The sequence below is a fragment of the Sprattus sprattus genome, assembly GCF_963457725.1.
Source record: "Sprattus sprattus genome assembly, chromosome: 17".
Classification (NCBI taxonomy): domain Eukaryota; kingdom Metazoa; phylum Chordata; class Actinopteri; order Clupeiformes; family Clupeidae; genus Sprattus; species Sprattus sprattus.
In genome coordinates this window covers 20,464,281-20,476,780 of record NC_137915.1, presented here as the reverse complement: position 1 = coordinate 20,476,780, position 12,500 = coordinate 20,464,281, and the positions used below count along the sequence as shown (strand labels likewise).

The window sequence follows — 12,500 nt, the reverse complement described above, 5'->3', positions numbered from 1 at the left end:
CACTGATCACACAGCTGGGCCTCGAGGGGAAGGTGAATGTGCAGCAGGTGGGAAAAAAGTGGGAAAATTTAAAGAAGAAATATAAGGTAATTATTTGGTGAGATATATGCTGCATGTTATCGCCATCTGCCTTTTGAAATGAATGCATTATATATAATAATCTATAGTCTATAATCTATATATCAGGTTTTCACTTGTGTGTGTGTGTGTGTGCGCGCAAACATATTTTTGCTAATGCAGGATCTGAAAACACCCAGGTCCGGTTCAGGAACAGAAAGTGGGGAGAGGACAGCTGCCAACTGGCCTTTTTATGAAGACATGCACGAGGTGCTTGGAGCAAGGCCCTGCATAAACCCACCTGTGTTAGTGGCGTCCTTTGAAGAGGAAACATTACTGATGGTAAGTAAGGAAAATACACTTAAATTGATCACTTACATTTAACCGGTGCAAAACACCAACATGTGTGCACAGGATGTTACTGTGTATGGTACTGAACCAATCTGGTTATTCATTTTCTATGTACAGAACGAAGAATTTGCCTCCAGTCCTGGCCCCTCAACTGCTGAACCTGGACCACCTGGACCAAAGAAACGAAAACAGGACAATCCTATCCTGGAATTCTTAAAGCAAGAATCACTAAAGGAGCAGAAGAGGCACGAGGAGACTGAGGCCAAAACGGAGCGTTTCCTCAGTCTATTTGAGAAATTAGTCAATAAAAAGCCAGAGCAGTAATTTCTTTGTTCTATTCTGTTTCTTACTAACTTGCAGATGTGTAAAAACAAAATCCCAAACAAGTTGTCCAATCATAGGAATGACATTTTATTTACATACATGTAAAATAAAGAACACACAACATATGCTGACTTTGACATTATGACAAACTAGTTAGTCAACAAACAAATGTCCTAACACAGTCAAACATCAAGCAAGTGCAACACTCTACAAAACAAGACGGCAAATTACCGACTTTGGGGCTTCAGGCAATCCTACATTTAGCAATTATATGCCTATGGACCCTGGTATGGCGATGGCACGGTGGCTCATATCAAGCTGCTTTTAAGGTAAAACTGCTTACCCTAATCCTGAAGTATAATTGTTGCATAATGCTTATTTAATATATTATATAATTATGTTATATTATTATTATATAGTTATTATATATATACTATTATTATTATTATATACTATTATTATTACATACTATTATTATAACATACTATTATATATATACTATTATTATTATTATATACTATTATTATTACATACTATTATTATAACATACTATTATATATTAGTATTATATACTTTTATTTTATATTATTATTATATATATTATTATATTATATATATATATATATAAACTACTGTGGCACCTCTAGATTGCCAGTGATCAGGGCAGCTAGCCTGTCCCTCATGGCATTCCCTGGCCTCTCATGTTGTGCAGGGGCTTCCTGCAGAGGTCCTTCAGCCATGAGGTCCTGCACCACATCGTCGTCCGGTTCAAGGACATCCCCATTGTCAATGCAGACATTGTGGAGGAAGGCACACGATGCAATCACCTGAGGGGCAAACGTGGGCTTCACCTCCAAGGCCTTGAAAAGGGTGGACCTCCATCGGGTCTTCATTATCCCGAAAGCTCTTTCGACGATTGTACGCCCCTTTGCCAGATGATAATTGAATCTTTGCCTCTCCCGTCCATTTACCGGTTCCTTGAATGGTGTTATGAGGCATATCGGAGTCTCCAAACAAGGGTATCCGCCATCACCAAGCAGAAAGTATCCCTCGGGAGGGTACCTTTTGGACAGGTACACAGGGCTATTTTTCAATACACGGGTATCATGAACTGAACCCGGGTACCCAACAAACACATCCAAAAATTTACCAGATGCATCACATATGGCCTGCATGTTAATCGAAAAAAAACCCTTGTAGTTCAAATAGTCCAAACGGTGTATTGATGGAGGCTTGATGCGGATGTGACACCCATCAATGGCACCCACAGCTCTGTTAAGCACTGGCGTTTTGGAGAGTTGGCCAAATCCCAGTCCAATGTTTTCTATACCTCCAGGTGTGGGGAAGGAGATGGCTCGCTTCAGGTTGTCCCAAATGAGTTGTGCAGTTTTATGTATCACCCGGTGGATGGTTGACCGGGGTACATTAAAAACTCGTGCCACTACACGGTAGGACAGTCCATGAGCCAGCCAGTAAACATAAATGAGGACCTCCAGTTCATGGCCCCAGCCATGGTCCTGCTCGCTTTTAAGCAGCCTCTGCAGTGCATGTATGGCCCGTCGAGAAAGCCTGAAGTCCTCCATCACCTCCAGCTCAACATTAAGCCATAACTTTAGGATGGGCACAGTGGTGTTGAGATGACAGTATCTCATACGGCCACTCTGAAAAACAAACAATAATCAATATTAATGTGATGTCTCAAATGAAAAATAAGTTGTCCTAATGTCGTTGAACTGTTTATTGAGTTCTTGTGTTTAGGTTAGTAATAATAATAGCTTACGTTACGATAACTAGGCTACGATAACAAAAGTCATTCATAAGAACTATACAGTAGGCTACCGTTATGTTGTGAACGCACCTCTCGAGCAGGTTAGTTAACGTTAACACATCGCCATCATATCAGCTAAGTTCAGTAAGCTACAAAGTTACATTTCTAAAACAAATCTACATACCTGAAATACATCCATAACTTTTTAAACAAAAGTAATTCAAATTTAACTGTAGGCCTAACTATTTCAACAGAAACGTTAGCAAAATGTGATACACTGTACCGTTATAATGTGAACTCTCGAGCAGGTTAGTTAACGTTAACACATCGCCATCATATCAGCTAAGTTCAGTAAGCTACAAAGTTACATTTCTAAAACAAATCTACATACCTGAAATACATCCATAACTTTTTAAACAAAAGTAATTCAAATTTAACTGTAGGCCTAACTATTTCAACAGAAACGTTAGCAAAATGTGATACACTGTACCGTTATAATGTGAACTCTCGAGCAGGTTAGTTAACGTTAACACATCGCCATCATATCAGCTAAGTTCAGTAGGCTACAAAGTTACATTTCTAAAACAAATCTACATACCTGAAATACATCCATAACTTTTTAAACAAAAGTAATTCAAATGTAACTGTAACTATTTCAACAGAAACGTTAGCAAAATGTGAACTATACGCTGTACCGTTATGATGTGAACGTACCTCTCGAGCAGGTTAGTTAACGTTAACGTTAACGTTAACACATCGCCAGCTAAGTACAAAGTTTCATTTCTAAAACAAATCTACATACCTGAAAGACATCCACCATCGCTAGTTGACGTCGAAGCCGTCTTCGGTTGGTCTCATTTCTTCTCCGTTGGTTGGTTAAACGGAGAAGGATGATCAAGGAAAGCAGTACAATTGGAGCCGGCTTTTTCATCAATGAAAATTACTACTACTAATTTTGGTTGATGCGTGTGACGTAGGTGAACTGGTTGGCTACTAATGACGCAGTGACGCATCGAGTGGTGTCCCATTTCGAAGGTAAAGATTTAAATCCCTTAACGCTTCTCACTCCGTTCTGAAGGGGCCCTCCGCAGTGAAGTGCACTTCAATGAAGGGGTAGGGTGAAGGGAAGACAAATGGGACAGGGCCTTTGTCTGTGTGTTTCTGTCTGTGTGTGTGTGTGTGTGTGTCTGTGTGTGTGTGTGTGTGTTAGTGCCATCAGCAAGTCTTTATTACCCTCTCTACACACCAGCACTTTATAACACATGGAGTTGATCATACTTCACCACCCCCCCCAGCTGCTCTGTCACACAGCGTACACATGCATACCCACACAGACTGTCCCATCAGGACCACTGTACTCTTTGTCTGTCCACGCTCTACTCTGTCCCCATCCAATTGTCCCCACCCCTGAGATTTGCTGAAGGTGAATGTATCCTTCCCTGGCAGGCTCCAGCCCTGGTCTTGAGTCGGGCTTTATCTCCTAATCTGGGCTCATTAGCCTTAGCATTGTGCATCAGGAGATGGCTCCAATCCACTGCATTCCAGGAGGCCTGGGACAGGGGGGTGAGGTGGGAGGGGTGGGGTTGGGGTTAGTCTTATCAGAGCCCCCACTGGTCACGTGATTTAACCTCTCCCTGAACCTCCATGGATTCTCTGCTGGATAGAGGGGGATGTAGGTTTGACTGGAAATGCCTGTTAATCTCATTTGACCCCCCCCTCCCTCCTCAATGCCCCAGCCCCCTTCCATCTTCTTTCTTGATTGGATAAGGTGGGCTGCAGGGGAGATGTTAAGTCCCTATCGATTGGCCACTTCGATCTTTCATCAGATAACAGGACTAACTGTGGCCTGCCCTTGCTGGGTCTGTCTTGTAAGGTACTAATGAATCTCTTTACTGAGGGGGGACCTTCCTTCTGAAGCCAGCCATTTCCCCCCCCCCCTTCTTCTCCAACCTTGCTAACGTTTCAATATTTAATCCCATCATAACATGTCCCGGACTAAGCACAAAGATGGAGCCCTGTCAGAGGTGAACCCGGCCCTTATCGCTCTGGTTTTCGGCGGAGAAGTCGGACGTTGTTTGGTAGCTGATTGGGCCATATGCGGACCGAGCCACCGGCCTCTGGGCCTTGAATGGCTTCACGTGGTCCCGCTCTCCTCCCCCAAACAATGTGGCCTTGTTCCTGCCGTGAATATGCCCTCTGCCTTGAGCCACTCATAGGGCCGGGGGGTCGGGGGATTGGGGGGCTGGGGTGGGGTGCGCTCAGGGGTCAGTAGGGCCGTCAGCAGGGTTTATTTGAGTTCGGGGAGAGGGTGGGTGGGTGATCTATTAAACAACACCCACCAACAAACCATCAACAGCAAACAAGAGGCCCCGTGATTAGATGTCACATGAATACAATCCACTCCCCCCCTGCCACACACACACACACACACACACACCACCCCACCAACCCTCCCCCATTGGCCAGCTTGAAAAGCTGAGGTCAAGCCCGAGGTGATTTTACAGGAGAAGTGTCGAGTCATCAGTTTTGCATTCAGGCCCAGTGTTTCTGGGTCAACGGCAGGCTGCGATTATCCAGCGTCGGGCTCCGGCCTTTAATTTCCCCCCTCTCTTTCCCATGCCGGTGTCATAATGAGAGGGCCAAGATACATCCAGCAACCTTCACTGGTTCATCTGCAACGCTGGGCTTGACCATTTGGTTACGTTTTGCATGAGTTAGACTGTTCAACTGCACAAATCCTTGTTTGCATTGCCTTTGAAAGGGCAACGACCCTAACCCTAAGTATCTCTCTCTCTCTCTGTGTGTGTGTGTGTGTGTGTGTGTGTGTGTGTGTGTGTGTGTGTGTGTGTATATGTGTAGGTGCCTTCACCAGCAGTGATGTAGCAGGTCCGGTGGCTAGTGTGATGCCGGGCTCAGAGCTACCTCAGCAACAGCAGCAGGCCACCGCCTCTCTGCCCCCACCTGCCCCCTTCAGCACCACGCCCGCTTCTGCCACCAGCACCGCCAACACCCATGTGAGTACTCACACACACACACACCCAACTGCAACCAGCACCACCAAGACCCATGTGAGTGTACACACACAAATACCCTAATGCAACCGGCACCGCCAACACCCATGTCAATACATACACACACTCACACTCACATGAACACTCAGTAACTCACTCTCACACACAAACACACACATAATAATGCCAACACGCATATGAGTCCGTCCATGCAAACACACACATGCACACTTTGTCTCACAATGAAACACTGACACAAATGCACTGAATGTCAGCGGTGCCAGAATGGGTTTCAAAGTGGCTGAGGGCCAAGAACACGGGGCAAACCCAGACCAGTAGGGGGCCCAGGGCCATCCTCCCATGGGGACATTTTTCTTAATTCTGGCAGCGAAACGATGGCTCACCCACAGTTTGATACAGAAACAGGAAGCCTGTTTGCCTTGCCAGATATCCAAGTGCGGTTGGCAACAAGCGATTTCCCAAATCAACACATTTCACAGCCAGTGTTGGCCTCGCCCTACTTTAACATGATCACATTACATACTCTGTGATCCAGACGCAAGATTGGTTGGTGGTACAGACATGGATCATTACTGGGAGCGAAACATCAATCTTAAAACATTGTGGACTAGGCTGGCTTTGAGCTCCCTAGCCTAGGAGTGACAACGTGTTTCTGCTTATTCTCCTCCAGACCCTCCTCAGTAAACAGAAGTATATCTACCTACCTGCACGTATCACCGACTCTGCAGTGGTTTACTTTCTGTCATCTGTTAATAATCTGGACAGTGTTGATTAACGTAGATATTCTGAGAGCCAAAAGTGGGGGTTGCTTCCAGCGCCCCTGACAAACACCAAAAATCGTATACGAGCACACACACACACACACACACACACACACACACACACACACACACACACACTAATACACACTAATGCAGCTAGCACTGCCATACGTCAGATGACTATACACACAATTTCACAATTTATCACCTCAACACGAACTGTAATGCATCCAATATCACCAGTACTCACACGACACGCATAAACACAGCAGGACTACCTCAATGAAGCACACACACGCTCGCTCACTCACTTCATATAATATAATATGAGAGGGCTGTAGATTTTTTTTACTGAAAGCAAGGTACCGTTCCATTCCTGTCTTTGTGACATCTTCTAGTTTGTGAGTAACCTCTTGATCAGTGTTGAGCATTGATCTGAAAGAGGATGCTGCGTAAAAAAGTGACGATCTGTGAAGGCAGCCTGCATTAAAGTGCCACTCATGCTTGAGTATTCTAGACTACTAATCGCTTCAGTCTTTGGCACTCGCACAGCCTGGATGCACCGTTTGTCACTGAATTTCCTAATTAAAATGAATGAAACGTGCCATTTCCTCTCAGTGCGGTAATTTGTGCCGAAATCTTGAGATAAGCGCTTTAAATGCACGTACGGCACACGCGGTAATTACCTGCCGAACGGTTGTGACTTGAACATCAGGTTGAGCTATTTAGGCTAGGTATTAATCTATTCAGAATAACAGATTTTGTGACATGGAAAACGACAGGGCATTGGGTGCGTTCCGCATCTTAATGAGTGCTTACAGTGCTGGAGCACCAGGAGAGTGTGTGTGTGTGTGTGTGTGTGTGTGTGTGTGTGTGTGTGTGTGTGTGTGTTGCACATTGCCAATGGTGTTTGGCATCTGGTCCAATGCTGTGGTTTTGTATCTTTCTTTGTTTTGGGTATTTCTTACTTGTATCGTTTTTTTATATAACATAGAATATATATGTATAATGCTATTAACTATTAGCTAAATCTGGTAATTATTGTATCAGAACAGATATTTCGTGAGTAGAAGTAGACAAATATTTCTACAGAAATTATATCACAGGGAAACTGTATATATCTCATATATTTAAACAGATTTTTTTTTGTATTTGTATTTAATGGGTCTCTAGCCCTAGGTTTTTGATAGATAGTCTAGCATCTTCTGTTGTTGCTGTGTGAAATGGTCTTTCAAACCCCGTATCTTAATCATTCTAGTGATATGTGTTTGTATGGTTTAGATTTGGTACAGATGATGCAGCATAAGACACTGTCGTGTGAATATCTGAACGCTGTCTGCAGGCGCTCCATAATGTTTGTTTGGTTCACGTTGCTGGTGCCTGTATGTGAGCCAGCCGTTGAGCTTCTGACTGCAGTCTGGTGTGGGACCTCGTGGCTCAGCGTGGCTCGCTCTCTCTTTCTCTCTCTGCATCATGAGAGTTCGCCCCTGCTGTGCTTTGAGCTTTGTTGCCTGACGAATGCATCAACAGAAGACCTGAGTCTGTTTTTATTCAAAGTAAACAAATGTTCAGAAATATTTTATGGAACTGCTGGAGACTAATTTGTTATGCTTGATTTTGTGATCTTATCATGAAAGAGGCCATTATATTATCAGGCAGATAGTCGGTAAGTGCTACTTGTTAATAAATATTCTGTACACAACTAAGTCATACATTTCTCTCAAATTTGCATTAACAAGCAGGAATTACTTTTTATGGAAAAGTGTGTGTGTGTGTGTGTGTGTGTGTGTGTGTGTGTGTGAGAGAGAGAGAAAGAGAGAGAGAGAGAGAGAGATTTTCCTTTTCTTGTTTTCTTATTTTGAAAATGGATAAACCCAAATGAGATTTTGTCTCTCCCTCTGGCATCTTACAATAGAAAAAATATTATTTGCATCATACTATTGCCTATCTGATGCTCAGTATAAAGACATTATATTAAATGTTGTGTCTTTGTTAAAAACAATTAGGGCAGTTTGTTTCAATGGAAATGGATTAATTACATTTTTAAATTGTGTTCAGCATTATAATTATCTTCTTTTTTTTAATAACGTCAACAAAGTGGCTGAACTCATTTGAATTTTTAGATTTTGATGCCAGTCCTGTCTGAGCAGGGAGTGTCTGGTATCACTAGTAATAGTAAACCGCACTCCCACTGTGGACAACATGCCACTGACATTAAAAATTTGAACTTTTATTTACTGTTGATTTCAGAGAAAGTGCCCTCTGAGAGCAGCTAAAGACATACAATATGCGAATATGTGAATAGCTAAAGACACACAATATGCTAAACAAACAAACAAACAAACGGAACAACAGGACCTCACGTCCTCTCATGGGCTGCATTTGGATGCATTTTTATTTTTTTTTGCGTTGCAGCGTCTATCAGAGTTTTTTCCACTTGATCCTGTTTTTTTTTTTTTTTTTTCTTGGTTCCTGGCGGCGCAGAGGGAGTGAGGGAGGACAATCTTTTCATCTCCGCTCAGCTCCCCTCTCTCTTATTACCCCCCTCCTGTGCTGCTGTGGCAACTGCCTGTCTCCTGGCAACTGACCTCTCTTTAGGCGAGTGCTGGCCTGCCTGTGTGCAGGGTGGCCAAAGGAGGGGGGTTAGGGGGTGGAGGGGGGGGGGGGGGGGTGTAGGTAAAGTGTAAGGCACTGATGTGTATATATGTGTGTGTGTGTGTGTGTGTGTGTGTGTGGTGTGTGTGTGTGTGTGTGTGTGCACTGACGAGCAGTGTCTCCCTTAAGACGTACCCCTTTCACGTGTCGTCCCGTGTATTTGACCCAGTTAACTGCTGTGCCCTGCTGGAAGTGTGCCCTGGTAATGCTCTCCGGTGCCGCAGTGCCAGGCTGCTACCGCTGCTGACTCAGTGAAGGCCGGGAGAAGAGGCACTCGGACCTCGGCCCTATGAGCCACACTACTGGTCATTAACCTTTGGAGGTGGACACGGTTATAGGGCCACTGCGTGTGTGTGTGTGTGCGTGCGCATGTGTGTGTCTAAGTATCCGTACATCCATGCATGTGTTTGGATTTACTTGTTCTGTGTTTTGGTGTGTTTGAGTGTGTGTGTGTGAGAGAAGCCTCTCCCCCCTCCGTAAGAACATCCTCACGAAAGGGTGACCCTCCATTGCTCACATTAAGCGCTCACCTCCCCAGCCCAGATCACTAAGCCTGGGACAATCAGGGTGCTGGGGCCCCCCACTCCTCCCTCATTTCTCTCCTGTCTCCTGCCCTTTCTGCACTCATTTTCTCTTCTCTTCTCATTTCCCCTTCATTGGGCTTTTTCTCCTCTTCACTCTCCCCCTCTCTTCCTCCACCCCTTTCATCTCTCTCTTTTCATCCGCTCTTCTCTCATCTGTCCTCATCCCACCATCTCTCTCTCTCTATCTTCTCTCCACTCACATTTCATACACTCATCTCATGCTCTCTCCATTTCTCTCTCTCTTTCCTATCTACTCTTCACCATCCTCACAATCTTCATCATCCTCTCTTCGGTATAAGTCTTGTCTGATTTCATCCCCAACCTCTCTTCTCCTCTTTTCTACTTTGTACTCCTCACCCCCTCTCTGCTCCTCTGATCTCGCTCCTGTTCCTCTCCTGTTCTCTTCTACTTTCCTGTCCTCTCTCTGTACCTCTGCTCCTCTCCCTTCCTCTCTCCCTCGTTCCCTCTCCCTCCACATTGTACTCTTTTCTCCTCTTTCCTCTACTCTCTTTCTCTGCTCTCTCCCACTCTCTCTTTCCTCCTCTCCTGTAACCTGTTCTCTCTTGTTCTTGTCTTTAATATCCTCTCTTCCCCTTCTCCTTTCTACTTTTCTCTGTCCATTCCTCCTTTCCTCTCCTCTCCTGTCCTCCTCGTCTCCCTTGGCATGGCCCTGTGGCTGTGTGATGGGATGGGATCTGACAGGCTTAGCAGAGGGTCAGGCTCCGGGGCCTGGAGGCCCTCCGTTCGCACTCTACTTGCCTGGGCAGCCAGCAGCTCCGCGCTCGCCCCCGCTCACACAAGCCCGGTCACACAGGGGCCAGGGGGGACATGGGATATCACTTCTCTTCTCTCTCCCGCTCCATGGACAAAAGTGTGTGTGTGTGTGTGTGTGTGTGTGTGTGTGTGTGATGGGACTGGAAGGGGGTTGGTTGGGGGGGTCAATCCCCCTGATGGTGCCCCCTCTATTCTGCTAAATTAAATGTCAGCCCAAGAGATGGGGGGACCCCTTAAATGGGGTTGTCATAGAAACACAAACCCACGTTGTTTAATAAAAACGAGAAAATTGCAATTTATGCAATAAGGAGCGCAACCACAGAATCTGCTCACTGGTCTGCTCACTGCAAAGAGCACAAGTGCATTAAGAAAACACAGCTTCTTTGTGTGTGTGTGTGTGTGTGTGTGTGTGTGTGTGTGTGTGTGTGTGTGTGTGTGTGTGTGTGTGTGTGTGTGTGTGTGTGTGTGTGTGTGTGTGTGTGTGTGTGTGTGTGTGGTGTGCGTGCGTGTGTTTTGAATGGATCTATTGGGGGGATGAGGCTGCTGTTTTTCCCCGTCCCATGGGTCCCAGCTGAGGCTCTATTACTGGGCTGCTGTGTCAGTCCCAGCAGCCCCTGAGCAGGTGATGTCACCATGTTTGCTAGAAAAGATACATGAGACTGTGTGTGTGTGTGTTCATGAGTGTGTGGCATTAGGACTAGTCGAGGGCATTTGTGTTTCACTGGCTGTAGAAATCAGGCAGGAATTATGGCCGAACTCCGAACTGGATCGGTTGCTTTGGCCGTCCACTGAGAAAGCCAGAGAATGATTCTGTGAGCTGAAACTGACCCTCCACTGCCAGACATCCAGAGAATTGAGTCTGTCAGAAGAGGAGGCTGTCCACCTGATCTGCTCTCCCTGTGCAGGGACCAGATGTGGATTCACAGGGAAGCCCTCTGGTTCAGATTCACTACAGAGAATGACATCTGGACTGGAGAGAGGAGAGGAGAGAGTTTTTCGTTCCCCCCCCCCCCCCCCCCCCCCCCCCCCCCCCACATCTCTTAAAAAATAAATAAATACAATTTCAAACACACACACACACGCTCATAGGTCTGGAATGTAAACATGCAGACAAGACCCAGAGATGTTTTTTTTTTCTCGTAGCGGCGTCTGTGTTATGCAACAAATTGTGCCCGGCCGAAGGGCTTGCACCGAAGCTGTTGGACTTCACTTGACATGGTTGGCCGTCTTCCCGGCAGAGGCTCCGAGAGTGAGAGGAGTGAATGAGCGACAGAAAGAGAGCGAGCGAGTGAGCTAGAGCGAGAAGCAGTGGGAGAGCTCTGGCCGAGGGGGAGGGAGGGAGGGAGGGAGGGAGGGATAGAGGGGTGGAGAGCAGAGGGAGGAGAAAGGCGAGAGGCAGCTTTGGGTTTAACCCTCTCCTGACCACTAGGAGAGCTGTGCTGAAGCTGAGCAGCTGCAGGCTAGGAGAAGCAGCAGACAGAAACAGTGTCTTTTCACACTGCAAGTGAGTGAGTGAGTGTGTGTGTCTGTGTGTGTGTGTGTGAGTGTGCGTGTCTACCATTGCACTTATGAGTCTGTGTGTGTGAGTGTGTGCGTCTACACGTATGGGTGTGTGTGTGTCTGTGTGTGTGCACCCTTGCACTTATGAGTGTGTATATACGTGTGTGTGTGTGTCTGTGTGTGTGTGTCTGTGTGTGTGTGTGTTTGTAACACAGTACCTTTGCATTTAAGAGTCTGGGTGTGTATGCATATAAGTGTGTGTCTGTGTAACACAGTGCCACTCCAACCCTCTCTGCCGCGTCAGACGCGCCTGGCTGCAGACACACTTAACTCATTGCATTAAAAATGAATTTTCCCCATGTCACTCAGTGTACTTCAGCACCCCGGGCTGTTGGGGAGCGCGTGCACACACACTGAATCCCCCTGTGTGGAAAAGACAATGTGTGCGCTGTGACAAACATGCATCCTCCATGCAGTTCCTTCCCCCCCTCCTTCCTTCCTCTCCCCTCCCTCCGCTCAGCTATCTCCTGAATTTGGAAATGCTTTAACTGGATTAAATCATTAGCATCAGAACTGCATTGTCTGCACTGTGTGATGGGCTGCAGAGCCCCCGGCCACCTCCATGTTGTATGCGCCGTCTCCCTTACCCGGATTTATTCCGCCAATAATTGGTCAAGGTATTTCCTCTCTGGTG

At 46.0% G+C, this 12,500-nt stretch overlaps 1 protein-coding gene across 3 annotated transcripts in view; it reads left to right on the top strand.

The window, feature by feature from the left end:
* The window catches only part of mllt10 (MLLT10 histone lysine methyltransferase DOT1L cofactor), a 62,059-nt gene that overhangs the window by 33,422 nt on the left and 16,137 nt on the right, over window positions 1-12,500 (top strand). For all 3 annotated transcript variants that reach the window (XM_080855181.1, XM_080855180.1, XM_080855179.1), the window contains exon 10: window positions 5,360-5,514. In XM_080855181.1, coding sequence (XP_080711307.1) covers window positions 5,360-5,514 — 155 coding nt within the window. The remainder of the gene's footprint in view (window positions 1-5,359; window positions 5,515-12,500) is intronic.